General features: G+C 39.5%; 2 protein-coding genes across 2 annotated transcripts in view; both read left to right on the top strand.

The window, feature by feature from the left end:
• mamdc4 (MAM domain containing 4) overlaps positions 1–13,451 on the top strand; it is a 173,389-nt gene extending 159,938 nt beyond the window's left edge. Inside the window, exon 30 of the transcript XR_007425094.1 lies at positions 7,925–13,451. The gene's annotated coding sequence lies outside the window, so the exon portion shown is untranslated. The remainder of the gene's footprint in view (positions 1–7,924) is intronic.
• The window catches only part of arrdc1b (arrestin domain containing 1b), a 97,769-nt gene extending 84,318 nt beyond the window's left edge, over positions 1–13,451 (top strand). The window contains exons 6-8 of the mRNA XM_007246053.4: positions 879–1,055; positions 3,256–3,733; positions 6,374–13,451. Of these exons, the coding sequence (XP_007246115.1) occupies positions 879–1,055; positions 3,256–3,733; positions 6,374–6,441 (723 nt within the window). The 3' untranslated portion in view covers positions 6,442–13,451. The remainder of the gene's footprint in view (positions 1–878; positions 1,056–3,255; positions 3,734–6,373) is intronic.
• Positions 13,452–14,272: the final 821 nt, after the last annotated feature.

Raw genomic sequence — 14,272 nt, 5'->3', positions numbered from 1 at the left:
ATGATTACTGGATTGGAAATAGTAACACTGTTACTGACATCACTGACTATAAGCACACTAGCCAGTGTTCAACCTCACTCAAAGCATTCCCTGAGGTAACATTTCACACTACTTATGTATATGCTGCTGTACTATCCCATGACTTTTGGCATGTCAATGTACAGCTCAGCAAAAAAGATTAATTTTGCTCTTCATAGGTATATGTTTCAGTAAAGTGAACTTTGTTGTTTTATTTTACAAACATTTCTCCCAAATTCCAAATAAAAATATTTTCATTAAGAGCATTTATTTGCAGAAAATGGGAAATGGTCAAAATAATAAAAAGATGCAGAGCTTTCAGACCTCAAATAATGGAAAGAAAACAAGTTCATATTTATTCATATTCATATTTATACAAGCTATCAAACAAATCAGGATTGGCATTTTGGTCACCGAAAAGTAGTGTGTAAGACTGATGGAGTGCATGCAAGACCCGAGTTATTCTGCCAAATTTTGATTTCTGAACTAAGTTAAACAGTATTATTGTTCTTGTTTCTAAACAAATATGAACTTGTTTTCTTTGCATCTTTTTCATTATTTTGAGCATTTCTTATATTCTGCCAATAAATGCTCTAAATGACAATATTTTTATTTACTAAAAGATATACCTATAAATTGTAAAATTAAAGAAACTGATCATTTTGAAGTGGTCTTTTTTTTCTGTATCCAGCTTTATATATTATGATTACATAACCTAACCTTGCTGTGTCGATTCAGATTTTATTTTAGCTTTGCTTTCTTCCATTTTGGTCTATTTTTAGTTTAGAGACCTTCAGCAGAACAGCAGGGCTCTTTATTTAATGTCACTGATTATCTTTGCTCTTTTTCCGCTGGAACAGAAAGTGACCTATAAGACGAAGCGGCCGATGTTCGACCTGCGGACAATAGCGGAGGTGGAAGGCGCCGGTGTGAAGGCGGGTAAACATGCGGAGTGGAGAGAGCAGATCATCGTTCCTCCTCTCCCTCAGTCTGGCCTCACTGGATGTAGCCTCATAGATATTGACTACTTTATCCAGGTCAGTCACTGAAGGCCTCACTCCTCCCTCAAATACAGGCATATAAGTTCAGGGGTGTCCGATTTTATCTGTAAAGGGCTGTATTTTAATTCTAAACAACCAAAAGCAAACCCAATTCCAACTGTTTAATCAGGTTGATTTAAACAATTGATACTTCAGGATGGCTGGACTAAAAAACCTGCAGCCACAGAGACCCGGGGTGAGCGGGGTTTGACACCACTACATTAGGTGTACTGATTACTGAATACTGTATACTCAATAATCCTCCATGCAGTATTAGCATCATATATTTGAAATATGAACCATGGTATGCTAAATGTGTACAAATAGGAAATAAGTCTATCAATTCACTTCTTACAGCTCAAAGCATCAATAAATCCAATCTCAATCAAGCTGTGAGTTTTAGAGAAAAGACTAAATAAAAACACCATCATATGTATAACATATAAGTAAAAAACATATTTCGTACACAATTAGAACACTAGAATCTGAAAACAGGCAAACACTATGTTCACATAGCAGGTAAACGTGGCCCCAAAAACTCCTGGGTTTTTCATTGGTCTACCTGGTCAATCGCAGTTACTTAGTACACCAGTGACGAATTTCTTCTACAGGACATTCCAAACCGATGTACTGGCTATGAACGATATTTGTGCTCTAATTAATTTTCCATCACAATTGTTCGATTTTCACCCATATACAGCTCTCTGGTTTCAATGTCATAAAAGTGGTAAAAGTGGCCTGAATCCAAGTTTCTGACCGAATCCGATATTTAGTTTAAGCTATTCACACAGTCTTTTTAATGCGACCCTATCTGACATCTGTCTGAATGGTTCATGCTTTGTGAGCAATACGCATGTGTCAGATCAGGGAAGTGCTTCACATTAAGTTTCGCTTTAATCCCAGCCAGAATCCCAATAGCTATGAATGAGTACAGGCTGCTGCTGCGTTTATCATTAAGAATTGGGTTAAACCTCACTAAAAAAAGGACACATTATTCAGCCATAGTCGTTTTTTTTTTTCTTTTAACACCATAGCCATATTGTGTAGCCATGGTCAGCTAATTCATTAGGAACAGCAGCATGTGGCTGCTTCACGTCTGTTATTCTAATATTATTGAAATGAAAAATATCAAATATTTTTGAGCTCTGTTAATTCATTTTTCCACTACTGAAGCCATTACATATTGCTGCTGCCCATTGTGTCTTATTTCCTTCACTTTGCTGTAAATGTGTTCTGGCTGTTCAGACAACAGGAATCGTTTCTGATACGTATCGGATATCAATACCACATATTGAAGTGGCCTAAAACAGAACTAAAAATGTCAGATTCTATATGTTTTTTTTATACAGCTACACAACACACCTGTCACATATGATGTAAAAGATTGGATTTGGGCTACTTGTTATTACATGTAATATTACAATTATGACATGGAAACTATTAATCATATTTTAATAATATATATATATATATATACAATGAAATGTTGGACAATGAAACTGAAACCCCTGTCATTTTAGTGTGGGAGGTTTCATGGCTAAATTGGACCAGCTTGGCAGCCAATCTTCAGTAATTGCACATTATTGCACCAGTAAGAGTTTTGCTCAAAAAATTGCAATGTACACAACATTATGGGTGACATACCAGAGCTCAAAAGAGGACAAATTGGTGGTGAACGTCTTGCTGGAGCATCTGTGACCAAGACAGCAAGTCTTTGTGATGTATCAAGAGCCACGGTATCCAGGGTAATGTCAGCATACCACCAAAAAGGACCAACCAAATCCAACAGGATTAACTGTGGACGCTGTAAGCGGAAGCTGTCTGAAACGGATGTTTGGGTGCTAACCCGGATTGTATCCAAAAAACATAAAACCACAGCTGCCCAAATCACGGCAGAATTTAATGTGCACCTCAGTTTCATTGTCCAACCCCTGTATATTATACATGATTGGCAAATATTGCAAAAATACAAGAAAGGCTAAAGGCTGAAGAGCTGGGACAACTATGCATTGCAAATATGATCATCATCATCACTAAATATATAGGCTGTGTCCCAAACCACACACTGTCACACTAAATAGTGTGTTAGAACTGCATTCATTAATGTAGAAAGTAAAGTATGTTGTGTATCTTATTTTACTCAGAAATCAACATTTAAAGCCTGAAAATCACTTATTTTTATTATCACGTCTCACAGGTTTCACTGAAGTCTCCTGAGACAGTGGTCACTCTGCCCATCTACATTGGAAACATCGCTGTCAACCTGACCCCCTCGAGACCACCTCCACCAAACCCCCTCCCACACACTCCATTACCGCCCATGCAGAGTCTCAGCCCGGGACCGGTGGTTCCGAGCGCGCCTCCCGCTGAGGACGAGCTAGAGGGGGAACAGGGAGCAGGGGGGCTGGCCAGTGAGGAGATCCCAACCAAGAGCCACTCCCAGCAGGACCCGTCTGGCCAGGCCCCCACAATGTCCCCCAGCGCGTTCAGCCACGCTCCCAGCCAAGCGCTTCCTCAGGGTCAGCACCCTCAGTCAGCAGACAGCTCGGCTCCTCTGTTCTGCGTCTCCACAGGAGCCACCATCCCCTTCTTCGCTGACAGTAACACCACTCCCGTGCCCACCACCTGCCCTCTCATTCTGCCCCCTGAGTACAGCAGCTGGGAATACCCGCATGGTGAGTGACCTCAGCTGTAATCAATATTAATCAGTATTACTGTGTCTTTTTTTGGAGGCAAATAAATTGTGTGCTCTTCAGGTCCAGTAAATAAACTGAAATGGTACAAAATCCAGTGAACTCAAATGTACAAAAGTTTAAACGGTAAACATTCAGTTCTTTTTTTTTATAATTTTACTTCAATTTTTTCCCATTTTCTCCCTAATTTAGCACAGCCAATAACCCAACCCACTCACTAAGACTCCCCCTATCACAAGTAATGCCCCAACACACCAGGAGGGTGAAGACTAACACATGCCTCCTCCGATACATGTGAAGTCAGCCACCACTTCTTTTCGAGCTGCTGCTGATGCAGCATTGCCGAGCAGCATCACAGCGCGCTTGGAGAAAAGTGCAGCGACTCGGTTCCATAAATCAGCTCACAGACGCTCTGTGCTGTGGACATCACCCTAGGAGTGATGTAGGGAGAGAGCGCCATCTACCCACCCGGAGGGAGCTGGGCCAAATTTGCTCCCTCTGAGCGCCGGCTGCTTGATGGCAAAGCTGCATGAGTGGGGGTTCGAACCTGCGACCTCCTGCTCATAGTGGCAGCGCTTTAGACAACTTTAACAACTCTCCTCTGGAGGTTGTTGCTGATGTCACTAACAGTTGTTTTAGGGGGTTTCTTTTCAGCACTCACAATGGTTCTGTCATCAACTGCTGTGTTTTTTCCTGGCCTACCTATGCAGCACCTGTTACTAAGTACACCAGTGATGACTTTCTTATTCAAGATATTCCAAATTGTTGTTCTGGCTACAGATAATATCTGAGCAATGGCTTTGACTAATTTTTCATCTTCTCTCAGCAACACAGTTGCTTGTTTTGTACTCATCGTCAGCTCTTTGGTTTTCATGTTGGTTACTACTTTTACTATAAATGCAGAGTCTGCACAGATAAAACCCAAATCTGAAACTAATGTAAATGCTTTTTATTGTTTGAATAATTAATGTATCAGGACACACCTGGACAATTCAACACACCTGACAAACACATGTTCCAGTACTTCCACTTAGAAGAAAGTTGGGTGGGTTCAGATTAAGGGTTTTTTGAACTGTGTATCAGATGCAGATGTAAATACTGAAATGTTGGTCAGATGTTTTCAGTCTACAGCAGAAATAAAGGGATTGGCCCTTCTGTTCCAATTATGTTGGAGTGCACTCTATATGAAGGATTCTTCATATACAGTGGGGAAACACTGTATATGAATATATTTGAACACACTGCCACTTTGCAAGTTGTCCCACTAAGAAATCATAGAGGGGTCTGAAATTTTCAGCTTAGGTGCACGTCTACTGTGAGAGATATAATAAAAAAAATTAAAAACCGAAATCACAATGTATGATTTTTTAATCATTTACGTACAACTAGGGGTGTCACGATTTCGATATTTTATCGAAATTGATTAAAATTATGGCATGGTCTCGTGCCTCGAAGTCAAAAAGAGGATCGACGATCCCTCCCGCTAAGCTATGCAAGCACGCACGCTACGCAAATAGCGCAGCACACTGTAGCCCAGGGTTTTTCCACAGAGCGAGAGCGGCTGCATGAGCGCAGCCCCGCCCTCCGACAAAAAGTTCCGCTGTGTGTGAGAGAGACACACACACACACACACACACACACACGAGCCTCTAACAGTGAGGTTGATTTAAAATCTTAAACTTAAGATTGACTACACCTGTTGCTTCATTTGAATTTTAAAAATGTCACGGATACGCCCACATGGATACGCCCACACGGCGAGCCAGGCATCAGGTGTTCTGTCGAGTTGTGCTACCCTGTCAAACTGTGCTACACTTATGTGTATATTTAAAGGTAAAAAGACAAAAGAAGCACAATATTAGAGCATGTTTCCAGTAAGAAGTTCATGTATTATATTTGTAAAGCCTAAATCACAGTTTCAGGGTAAAGTTATGGTAGAAAGAGCTTATTATACTTTTTTTATTATACTGTCAGCTGGTCCAATCCAGTCTGTCTTTTTGTTTTTTATAAGTATTAAAGCCCCACAACTCAGGTAAGCTTTTATTTAAGAAATTTAGGAAATTTTTATTGCTTTAATGTTGATCTTTGATGTCTAAAGAGGAGAGATGTGATGTGTGGTGTGATTCTCAGGGGCAGATTTAGCCACCACGCAAAGCACACAATTGCTTTGCTTTATTTTGCTGGCCAAAAAAATTGTTTCATTTGTGTACACCCAAGTTAAGCCAGGCAAGGTAGCTTGGGCACAACCATGAAACGGTCTTATCCCAGCGGTGCCTAAAAAAGAAAGACATTTAAGCAAAGCACTGAAAGCTTGACAAAGCTCACCAATTATTTTCGCAGCAGCAAGAATTGAAACGTCTGATGAGGATGAGGTACCTGAGACAGCTAGTTTGTCAGAGTCAATATTGCATTTTGCTTTACAAAGGAATCCATTTGATCAGGGCCCCCAGAAAAAAAAAAAAAAACATTGCTTGGGGCCCCAGAACTTCCAAATCCACCCCTGGTGATTCTCATTTAGGCATTACAGTTACATTTAGTCACAGATGTTTTTCTTAAAATTGCTTTTAACCAAGGCTGAAACATGATATTAATGTTTTTTAATTTCTTTATTCTCTTTTTAAGAACCACCTCCTACCTACGAGGAAAGCTGCAGCAGCAACAACTCCAGCTTCAACACCAGCATGACGTAGATCAGATCAGCCAGGATGCTGCAGAATCAAGATTTTCATCAAAGCATCTGCCCCACCTACTGGACCCTCCAGGCATTGCAGCTCCACTCCAAATTTGACCAAATCTGAGTGTTTAAAATAAAGGGATCTTTTTCATTTTAATTTTTATCAGCTTATATCACCGATATTCCTTTGCTCCTCGGTATGGAGAAAAGGATCCTGGGCCAGACCCAGGGAATGAGTTTATCAGTGCCTAATTACGGTAGCACTCCTGAACAATGATGACAGGTTGATGAGACCTTCCGCATTTATATGAAAGGAAATACCAGCATCTGTGATGCCTTGAAATGAAAGTTATCTACAGAATCTGTTTTTCGTCTTTCACTTAGCCAAAGCTGGCCTTCTGTGAAGCTCGCTTCTCAACTCAGCAACACAGGCTTAGTAAAATCTGCTCGATGGCTTCGGATGAACCGGTGCAGCTTAAAGAAGAGAAGATGCCAGTTGATTTATGGACTCTTGGAGGAACATTTGCTTTAGTATTTGTCACGTTAGTCTGTGTAAAAGATCGTTTGTTAACTAGGGGTGGGAATCACATTGCATCTCACCATACAATATACTATACAAGATACTGTGATTCTAAGATACTTAATAAGCAAATACCAGAAATTATGGATTTATTGGTGTTTCAGTTTCACAGAATTTAACAGCCAATATTCTTTACCACTGGTTTACTCTATTCTTTTGATTATAGCACCACCATGTGGAGTAATGAAGCAGTAACACTAGTAAGTCTTGGGCTCCAAGTAGTCCAGCAGATTAGGAGATTGCTGGTTCGAATCCCGGTCATGCAGCTTGCCATCAGCTGCCGATGCCCTGAGAAAGAACAACTGGCCTTACCCTTTCCCCTCATCACTCCAAAGGGTGATGTCGATCAGCACAAGGCGTCTGTGAGCTGATGTATCAGAACCGAGTCGCTGCGCTTTCCTCCGAGTGCGCTGTGATTTTACTCGGTAATGCTACATCAGAAGCAGTTTGAAAAGTGTCGGAGGAGGCATGTGCTAGTCTTCACCCTCCATGTGTTGTGGCATCACTAGTGATGGGGGATATACAGCTGACTAGCAGCTGAAGGGGGAAAAATATTGAATAAATTTATTAAAAAAAACATTAGTGGGAGACGACTCTTAGGGAGTTTAGAACATCTATATTTAACAAAAAAAAAATCCATACATGTATCGCAGAGAAAAACAATATGATATATCATGATACCAATATTTTGTCCCAACCCTAGTGTTAACTGGAAGGACTGATAATATTAATGTTAATGGGTTACCATCATCACTGTTGGAGGATAACATGGTACATAAGTCCTCCTCCTTACTGATTGGACCACTGAGCTCGTATAAGGGACTCTGCTTTGGCCGACACACAGATGGCAATTCTGTGTACTGTAGACTTACAGGGGTTGGACAATAAAACTGAAACAACTGTCATTTTAGTGTGGGAGGTTTCATGGCTAAATTGGAGCAGCCTTTTGACCAATCTTCATTAATTGCACATTGCACCAGTAAAAGCAGAGCGTGAAGGTTCAATTTTTTACAATGCACACAACATTATGGGTGACATGCCACCATCTGTGACCAAGACAGCAAGTCTTTGTGATTTATCAAGAGCCACAGTATTCAGGGTAATGTCAGCATACCACCAAGAAGGACCAACCACATCCAACAGGATTAACTGTGGACGCCGTAAGAGGAAGCTGTCTGAAAGGGATGTTTGGGTGCTAACCCGGATTGTATCCAAAAAAAACATAAAATCCCGGCTGAACAAATCACGGCAGAATTCAATGTGCACCTCAACTCTCCTGTTTCCACCAGAACTGTCCATCAGGACAATGAATTATTGTGGTCTAAAACCAGGTGTTTCAGTTATATTGTCCAACCCCTGTATGTTGAGGTCAGAGGGGGAGCAGTTCTTGTTATATTACTATTTGGGACACTGCTTGCTTGTATTGCCCCTTAAAGATCATAGAAAGAGATTTCTTATCCTTTAGTCCCTTAGTTATTATTACATTCAGTAGATTTACTTCCTATGTAATTCGTTTAAAAGAAAACAAAAACAATTGAACTGTCATTACTTTGTAATGATTTTGTTGAGAATCAACAGTTTTTGAGTTTGTGTGTGTCTTTAAACCCCCTGCATGTATTATAAACTATATAAAATGCACGCGCACACACACAGTGGGCCTCATTCATGAATCCTTTGTAAAATAATGAGCAAGCTGCAAACTGAATTAATTTATTTAGTTCATGAATACTAATGATTATGGTTTGCAAATTGGTAGAGGCAAAGACATTTGCATCCTGCGTGATCTATTACAAATACCATTCACCATTTAACACCCATGAATTACAAATGACCACCACATTTTTTTATAAACAATGAGCATACAGTGCTGTGAAAATGTGTTTGCCCATTTATTTACACATTGAAATTTTAGATAAAAGAGAACCTGAGGGAATATAAAAAGCTGTTTTATTTACATGATGATTTCATATAATAATGAAAAAAGCAATCCAAACCAACCTGACCCTATGTGAAAAAGTAATTTCCCCTAAAGCTATTAGCTAGTTGTGCTTTGGCTCATTGTCCTGCTGCAGAACCCAAGTACGCTTGAGCTTAATGTCACAAACTGATGTCTGGACTTTCTTCTTCAGGATTTTCTGGTAAAGACATGAATTCTCATGTTTTTATCAATTACAGCAAGTCACCCAGGTCCTGAATCAGCCCCAAACCATCACACTAGGACCACCACCTTTGTGTTCGTTTGGGTTAGCAGTGGTTTTCACATTGGAACTCTTATTTTTTTTATTATTTAATCATTTACACATGAGCTTAACTGAGGCAAGAGAGGTCTGCAGTTCTTTTGATATCGTTCTGGGTTCTTTTTTCACTTCCTGGATGAGTTGTCCATGCCCTTTTGGAGTAATTTTCGTAGGCCGGTCACTCTTAGGAAGATGGTCTGCTGGAGTACTTTTTCACATAGGGCCAGGTTTGTTTGATAATCTGAAAAATGTAAGTATGACAAGAAAGCCAAAAACAAAAGAAAATTGTAAATTGAGTTACACCTGTTGTGCAATATCTCCTTTAAAATAAATCTGTCCTCTAGCTAAGTTTGTACTTGATCCAATTCCGAATGCTGCACATGTGCACTCTCTACAAATGAGTTCTGCTCAGGTTTCATAAATGAGGCTCAGTAAGTGTGTGGGGTTGAGTTGTGGTTTGTGTCCTACTTACTGTGCCGACATGTTTGTTCACTTTCTGACCAAGAATTGATTCCTTACTGGAATTTCCGTGGGTTGTACGGGAATCCATTGTTTTTTACAGTAGTGCAAAGCCCAAATGTCTGTACGTGATTTTCTTCTGGGTTTTTTTTTTTTTTTTTTTTTTTTTTAATTGATTCACAATTAATTAATGGAGATAAAAAAAAAATGAATTCCCAGTTGAGGCCTTACCATATTCTGATTGCTGTGTATAATTGTAATGAAAGTTCCTGCTCCTGCATTTTAAAAGTACAGTATGTGTAATCCAGACCCTTGAACTGTTGGTTGGTTAACCATTGGAATTTCTGAAGCACAAAACGGCACTTTTTAATAGAATTAGATTCTGTCAGTGGACGGATTGTTGATTGTGTGTGTGTTTTTGTGTGTGTGTGTGTGTGAGAGAGAGAGAGAGAGAGAGAGAGAGAGAGAGAGAGAGAGACCTCCTCTAACCAATATTCCCAAATCCACTGAATGTAGTATTAGCTGTAGATTCACTCCAGCCTTTACTGTGATTTTCTTCATACACTCTGAAAAATAATAAAGATGCTAGAAAAGAAGTTGAGTAATGCCATAGAAGAACTACAAACTGTAGGCCATCTCCCTAAACCTTCATAAGTTAAAATATGTTTTAAAATAGCAACAGTTTTACTGCTGCTATAGACTTTCACATGTGTATGTTTTATTATTGTAGCACGACAGTGTAAGTCAGTGCTTATATAGTAGTTGCTATCAAAAAAAAAAAACTATTTAAGGTTAACTAACCAGCTAAGCATCTGTCTTGTAGTCCTTCTGGGATCTAAGCTCTCTACATCTGTCAAGCACATCACATTAATAGTACTAAGGTATTTGCATTTCATGCAGTGTCTGGCTGTGAAGTTCTTTGGAAAGATGCAGAGGCTGCAGAACACTGTGTTGCCTGCTATTGTGTTCCATACCTGGCAACCCAGGATGTGGAATAAGGACTGGGGAATGGGCAGTGGACGTTTCTGTGTTGTAATGAACAAATTTCTAATAATTTTCTCTTAGTACAGAAATATAATACATACTCATCTATAATGTATCATGAATCCATTGAGAATTGAGCATATATTGTCTTAGTCCTACAAGGGTAACTTTTAGGATCTATGAAACTTGTAGTAAGTCATGGTTCTCCCAGGTTTAAAGCATTTTAAAACATCATAAATCTTTTAGAAGATGTGATTTAATTCAAGTAACCTTTTAAAAGGTTAAAGACCCTTAATTTAATCTCTACAACAAGCCTGGTTCTGTGTTAAGTGGCTCTTCTAAGTCATTGCTCAAAGAATCCCTTTATTGCACCTTTATTACATTACTTAATAAGAGTGTAGTAGCAGCAGCAGCCCTACTTTTTCTTCACCTTCAACACAGGCAAAACCTTTTATCTCACCCAGATTCATATGTAACTCATGTATGTCATGTTTCACCCTGTTTAAATACGAATACTCTGTCAGGAATGTTACTCATTACTATCTCATTATATCTGTGCATCTGATTGTTTTGGATCTGTGTGTGTGTCTGTGGGGTGTGTGTGTGTGTGTGTGTGTATGCTCATGTGCATGCCACAAGCATATAACTATACAATAATACAATATTCAGTACTGTGAGAAATGTCTCATTCGATAATAAACATATTTTATGGCACAGAGATGAACTTTTAATGGTGCAGACAAAACACTTGAACGCACAGTTTTACAGTTCTCTGATCATCTTCCAAAGGAGAAGCACTGTGTTCTAATGAAGCTCAAACTGGTAGAAAATGCAGCATTTTAATACGTCATCAAATGCAGGGGGTGGACAACAATCTATCTAAATTAATGATGATGCTCCTCTGACTTGATGATGTTACTGCACTATGTAAGTGAGCAAGACAGTGCTGTGTAACTCTAGTCATGTTTGTGTAAAATCCTGTAATATTTCTATACCACCTCAGTCCACATGCTTCTTTCAGTTGTTGTGCCATTTCTGTATCTCTCAGCTTGTCCAGAAATGCATGTGTAGACTGTGTAGATTCTTTAGTAGCTTTAGTAGTGGCTCACAAAACACTTCCAGACATTAGAGGGAGCCCAAGAGCAAGAAATTACCCAGACCATACTTATGCATACGTTGCACTTTTTAATAAAAAAATGAAAAAGCAAAAATTACATTCACATTCAATTTAGAAGACCCAACACACATATCCCACAGGTCAGCGCAGTGTCCTGTGGCTTCTATGGGACCATGGGACATGATACTAGTTCCTGTTCCATGACTTTTTTGAAAATAATGATTTAATATGTACAAACCAAAGCAATGGCTTAGCTTAGTTCCACTAAGTTAGAATAAAGGACATGTCTCCCATTTCCATACTAATCATCCAACCTGGTGCAATACTGGTATATTTTAACTTAGAATGATCTTTACATTTACATCCGTATAATATTTTTAGCTGCTAGCATTAGCATTATTTTGTCCATCTCCTGTATCAGTATGACTGATGACATTTTCAGAGTATATGGTCACCATCATGAAAAAAACATGTATCTTCAGATCTTGTATTTTGACATAATTTAAATCTGGAAGTTGTTCTTTACATGGTAATAGAATTTAATGACCGATAGGAATGATTAACATGACTTGGAAAAAACTTTATATATTGACCACTGAAAGGTCCAGAGGACTAAGACACTGTCACTATAATCCAAAGAGCGTCAGTTCGAATCGCAGATCATGCTGCTTGCCATCAGCAGCCGGAGTCCGAGAGAGAGCACGATTGGCATGGCTCTATCTGGGTGGGTACTCTAGATAGCGTGCTCTCTCTCTTTCTCCTTTATCACTCAGTGTGATACTATTAGTGTGATGTTGGTCAGCACAGGCATCTGTTAGCGGAGTTATCCGAGCTGGGGACCGGCTGCGCTGTGATTCTACCGATGATTCTGCATTAGTAGCTGTGGCTGTTTAAAAAAGCTTGTTTTTGCTCTTACGTTCCCAATGTTTAGGGCATTACTAGTGATAGAGGGAGTTTGTATGTATGATAATTGGTCATTTAGCCTTCTAAATTGTATAGTCATTATTGGAGATATGGTTCTTGCATGATGGTGACTATGTACTACACATGCATGCTTTAAATTTCCAACAACACCATGCCTTAAACGACCTGTACTAAAGGCAGAAATGGTAGCACTGTTAGTTCTGTTCTTACCTGTAGCCAATTATTTGGTTCACGCTCTCTGTGCCACTGTGAATAAATGCCACTGTCTCAGTCAGCAAGGCTCTGCGCTATTCGTTTCATATTATTATGTGTATATTTCCTGCTCTACGCCTGTTAATCTCACTTCTCACTGAAAGACAGAGTTATTCAATTGTGGAATCTGCAGTAAAGTCGTTTAATCCTGGGTCCTAACCCAAGCTGCATGTACTGGCACCCATGCTTTACTTCTCACCACCAAAGGTTCTACAGCTTTACGACCTCTCATCATCCGTCATCGCGTGTCACTCCTCTCCGTCGACTCTGGGTGGCCTGTGGTTTTGTATTTTTCTATTGGAAACAGTGATTCTGTGTATACGATGTTCTTACGGGAAATGTTCTGGCCTGATGCTTGTTTGCAGGTTTTGGAAAACAGTAGCACCATTGTGGATCAGTGTAATGTTAAAACAAGAAGAAATATTTGAGAATCAGAAATGTACAGTGTTCTAATAAAATCTCATCAACCTCTATTACTTTTTTCCTGTCGTTATTAGTTCCTGTCATTATTTTTTATAGATTTGTTTATGATATTTGAGTGGATTTATACACCAAAAAATAATAATTGATTAGGGCATTTTTAAGTTACTTAATTCATAGGGTTTAATAAAATGTTTGCCAACCTCTAAAGCTATAACAGCTTCAACTCTTCTGGGAAGGCTTTCCACAAGGTTTAGGAGTGTGTTTATGGGAATTCTTGGTCTTTTTTTCAGAAGCGCATTTGTGAGGTCAGACATTGATGTCAGACACAGACGAGAAGGCCTGGATCACAGTTTCCATTCACAGCACGGCTGCACGATATTGGAAAAATTTTACATTGCAAATGATCTTTTTCGAGGATATATATCGCAGTTTTAAACAATGCAGGGCCCATGTAGTCATCAGCTCTGCCCCCAATCCCTGAGTCAGCGCCAAACACTCAAAACCTGAGGAAAACAGCAAAACAACAGTAATCAACCCTTTAATTAGGTATCTAAATGGCTTTTAAAAAAGTAAATAAGAGCATTTTTCTGGGATTTAAAGCATGAATTCAGCTGTAACTGGAAATATCTGCACAATACTGTGCTGGACTGAGGTGCACAGCTTTCAACACATGCTCACATTTACAAGCACCTAGCCAACCATGTGAATGGAATGAAGGCCATGCGGTTACCTCATGTTTACTCCTGCTCCCTCCTTGTGCTCCCCCCCATTCTTCTCAGGGAGCTGCAGCCTGTCACTTACACAGACACAGAGACAGCGCTGTGTATCTACTTCTTGTGTCAAGAATCAAAACATTGCAACATGACGTGTT

Source organism: Astyanax mexicanus, chromosome 17 (genome assembly GCF_023375975.1).
Source record: "Astyanax mexicanus isolate ESR-SI-001 chromosome 17, AstMex3_surface, whole genome shotgun sequence".
Taxonomy (NCBI): domain Eukaryota; kingdom Metazoa; phylum Chordata; class Actinopteri; order Characiformes; family Acestrorhamphidae; genus Astyanax; species Astyanax mexicanus.
The sequence above is the reverse complement of the archived record's forward strand: the minus strand, read 5'-3'. Positions and strand labels throughout refer to the sequence as shown.